This window comes from Pundamilia nyererei, unplaced genomic scaffold (assembly GCF_000239375.1).
Source record: "Pundamilia nyererei isolate P.nyererei 1_Seehausen unplaced genomic scaffold, PunNye1.0 scaffold00770, whole genome shotgun sequence".
NCBI lineage: Eukaryota > Metazoa > Chordata > Actinopteri > Cichliformes > Cichlidae > Pundamilia > Pundamilia nyererei.
Genome location: NW_005188171.1, coordinates 24462 through 27116, shown reverse-complemented (window position 1 = coordinate 27116; position 2655 = coordinate 24462). Strand labels below are relative to the sequence as shown.

Here is a 2655-nt window from a genome sequence, read left to right as displayed (position 1 = left end):
AGGTTCAACCATCATCAACCAGAGCACAGTGGTCTCTGATCATCTTTCTGATTGGCTGCTGTACCAGTCAACAGTTTAAACTTTGACCTTTAACCTCTCTGCGTTGTTTCCTCTTTCAGACCAGAAAACGATCACAGCTGAGTCTCGACAAAACGTCACTCTGACATGTCGAGCTCCAAACAACAACATCATTGTTGTTGTAGAGTGGAGCAGAGCTGACCTGAAGGAAGAATATGTCCTCTTGTACCGAGATGAACAGTTTGATCCTGAGGACCAGCATCCATCTTTTAAGAACCGGGTGGATCTGCAGGACAGACAGATGAAGGATGGAGACGTGTCTCTGATTCTGAAGAATGTGACGACTGCTGATAGTGGAACATATGAGTGTCGTGTCTTCATGAGAGGAGCAAACCGCAGGAAGAGAGCTCATCTGAAGACTGAGCCCATCACCACCATCAGCTTAAATGTTTCTCCAGGTGAGTGGTGAAAAGAGGTGAAGCTGCTTCCTGGTTGTTGATGTTTGTTTCTAAAGATGTTGTTGATGAGACTTTGTAGAAAGCAGCTGGTCTGAGTGATGTGATCAGAGTGCAGTAGATAATGTCTGACAGCAGTTTGAAGAGGAAATGGATTCTGTTCTGTTCTTCACTCATCACCTACCTGACAGCTGACACCTCACACCTGTTTCTCACCTGCAGGTCAGCCAGGAGGACTCACAGAGGGTGGAGGGAAGGAGGATGGAGTTGGTAGGAATCATCATGGTGGACCGGTAGTTTTTGGTTTGCTACTTGCTGTGATCATTGTTGTGGTTGCTGTTGTGATCTTTAAACAGTAGAAGAAGGCTCTTCCTCTTCATGATGAAGAAGCAAAGCAAAGAAGGAGATGATCTGAAAGCACCATGAGAGGAGAGAGAGCGAGCACATTAAAAACAATATAAAAAAGATAGATAGATAGATGAGGTTTCCTTCATGAGGAGAACAAACAGAATATAAACCAGTGTGTTTACAGTGAATGTGTCAGGTCTGAGCTGCTGTGTGGACCAGTTAGAGAGCAGCAGCTGGATTCCAGTGGTTGGACTGGTGGACGACTTCAGTGAGGAGTAGATGACATTTGGCTCTGGTAGAAACTCTGCACACACAAACACAGCAGCTGTCCTTCCCATTTCTTTCACTTTTTTTTCTTATTTTCACTCTGAAAGATGAAAAATAGGAAAGTTAAACAACAAATGGACAGACTTTAGTTTGTATTTTGATTCAGGGACTGGAAGCGGGGCTGAGGAAGAGCAGCAAGCAGGACTCTGACTGACTTGTTTGACTGAAAGTGAATTCATTTGTTTAATTTAATATCAGAACATGTTTGAGTTACATTTCATTATATCAGCATGGTAACAGCTCCACACCGTCTGATAAGTTTAGGTTACTCGTACTAGAGACCATATCATCCCAATTCTTCAACAGCTGGTTGACCATAGAAGCCAGGATAAACTTTAAAATGTTAGAATGTTAAAAAATCTTTTACGTTTCTTTTTCCATTTTATGGTTTTGTGTCTCTTTATTGTAATTTACTATTCATTTATTTCCTTTTTTGCACCACTTGTTTTTTCACTTTTTATTATATTTAATCTGTCCTTAGTAGCATTGTTATGTTATTTATCATTTCTTTTTCATCTCCTGTGTTTCTGTATGCTAAGTGAGTGTCTGATGTCTGGGTGTGGGAGTGGGGATGGAGGGGTGATGAGAGGGCGTAGTGAAGGTGATGTATGTGTATTGTTTTCTGCTTTTAATGTGTACATCATTTTGAGTGTCTTCTTTACTGTATGAGAAGTGCTATGTAAATAAAGTTTTAAGTGATATACTAAGACTTGAGGCATTTATACACCAAGCACATTGCAAAAAAGTCACAAAACACAATTTTTAAACTTGCCCTGTAACGAATATACATGACAAACATGTTGTTTTGTGTAAAAATTTATGGTGAATTCAAACCCAAGACCTTGTTGCTGTGAGGCACCAGTGCCACCAACCAGTGGTGATAACAAAACCTGGAAACCAGTACGTGTTCCCTCAGTCATGCAGAGCAAATGTTTTACATTCAGCCTGATTTGTTTTTCTTCTCCTCCATCATCAGTGATCAGAGGTCTGCACTGTGGAGCAGGATTTAGTCTCATCCAGGTAACTACAGGATTAACCCTGGTTTTACTGCAATATTAAGATGGTTCACTTCTCATTCCCAGTTTATGCTTCAATGGGAAATCTACGCTGTGACCTTACATGTAACCTGATGTAACAACACATCAAGTTGACAGTAGATTGACAGATTGGTCTGATCAGCACTGTTGACTCCTCCTACACATTTCTTGCTGTTTTTTCACCCGTTTTTGAATTTATCAGTGAGAGAATAACGATCATCTCCTCAGTGTAAAGAATATATATTATTAATGATTATAATACTAATCATAACCATTGCGAGGAAGTGTTCTGATAGCACAGAGTCACTGCTGTGAGGTAAAATGTGTTGGTTATGTACAGCCGGTAAAATGACATGACATTGACCAATCAGATGAAAGGAAGAAAAATAAGGTCAACATTCGTACTTGTACACTACCTGAAATTTGAGTGCAGAGTTTCACACAAATTCTTTTTACACATACAAAACTGA

General features: G+C 40.2%; 1 protein-coding gene across 1 annotated transcript in view; it reads left to right on the top strand.

The window, feature by feature from the left end:
• The window catches only part of LOC102212331 (hepatitis A virus cellular receptor 2 homolog), a 5574-nt gene extending 4080 nt beyond the window's left edge, over positions 1–1494 (top strand). Inside the window, exons 4-5 of the mRNA XM_005754945.1 lie at positions 120–476; positions 696–1494. Coding sequence (XP_005755002.1) covers positions 120–476; positions 696–832 — 494 coding nt within the window. The 3' untranslated portion in view covers positions 833–1494. The remainder of the gene's footprint in view (positions 1–119; positions 477–695) is intronic.
• The last annotated feature ends 1161 nt before the right edge of the window (positions 1495–2655 follow it).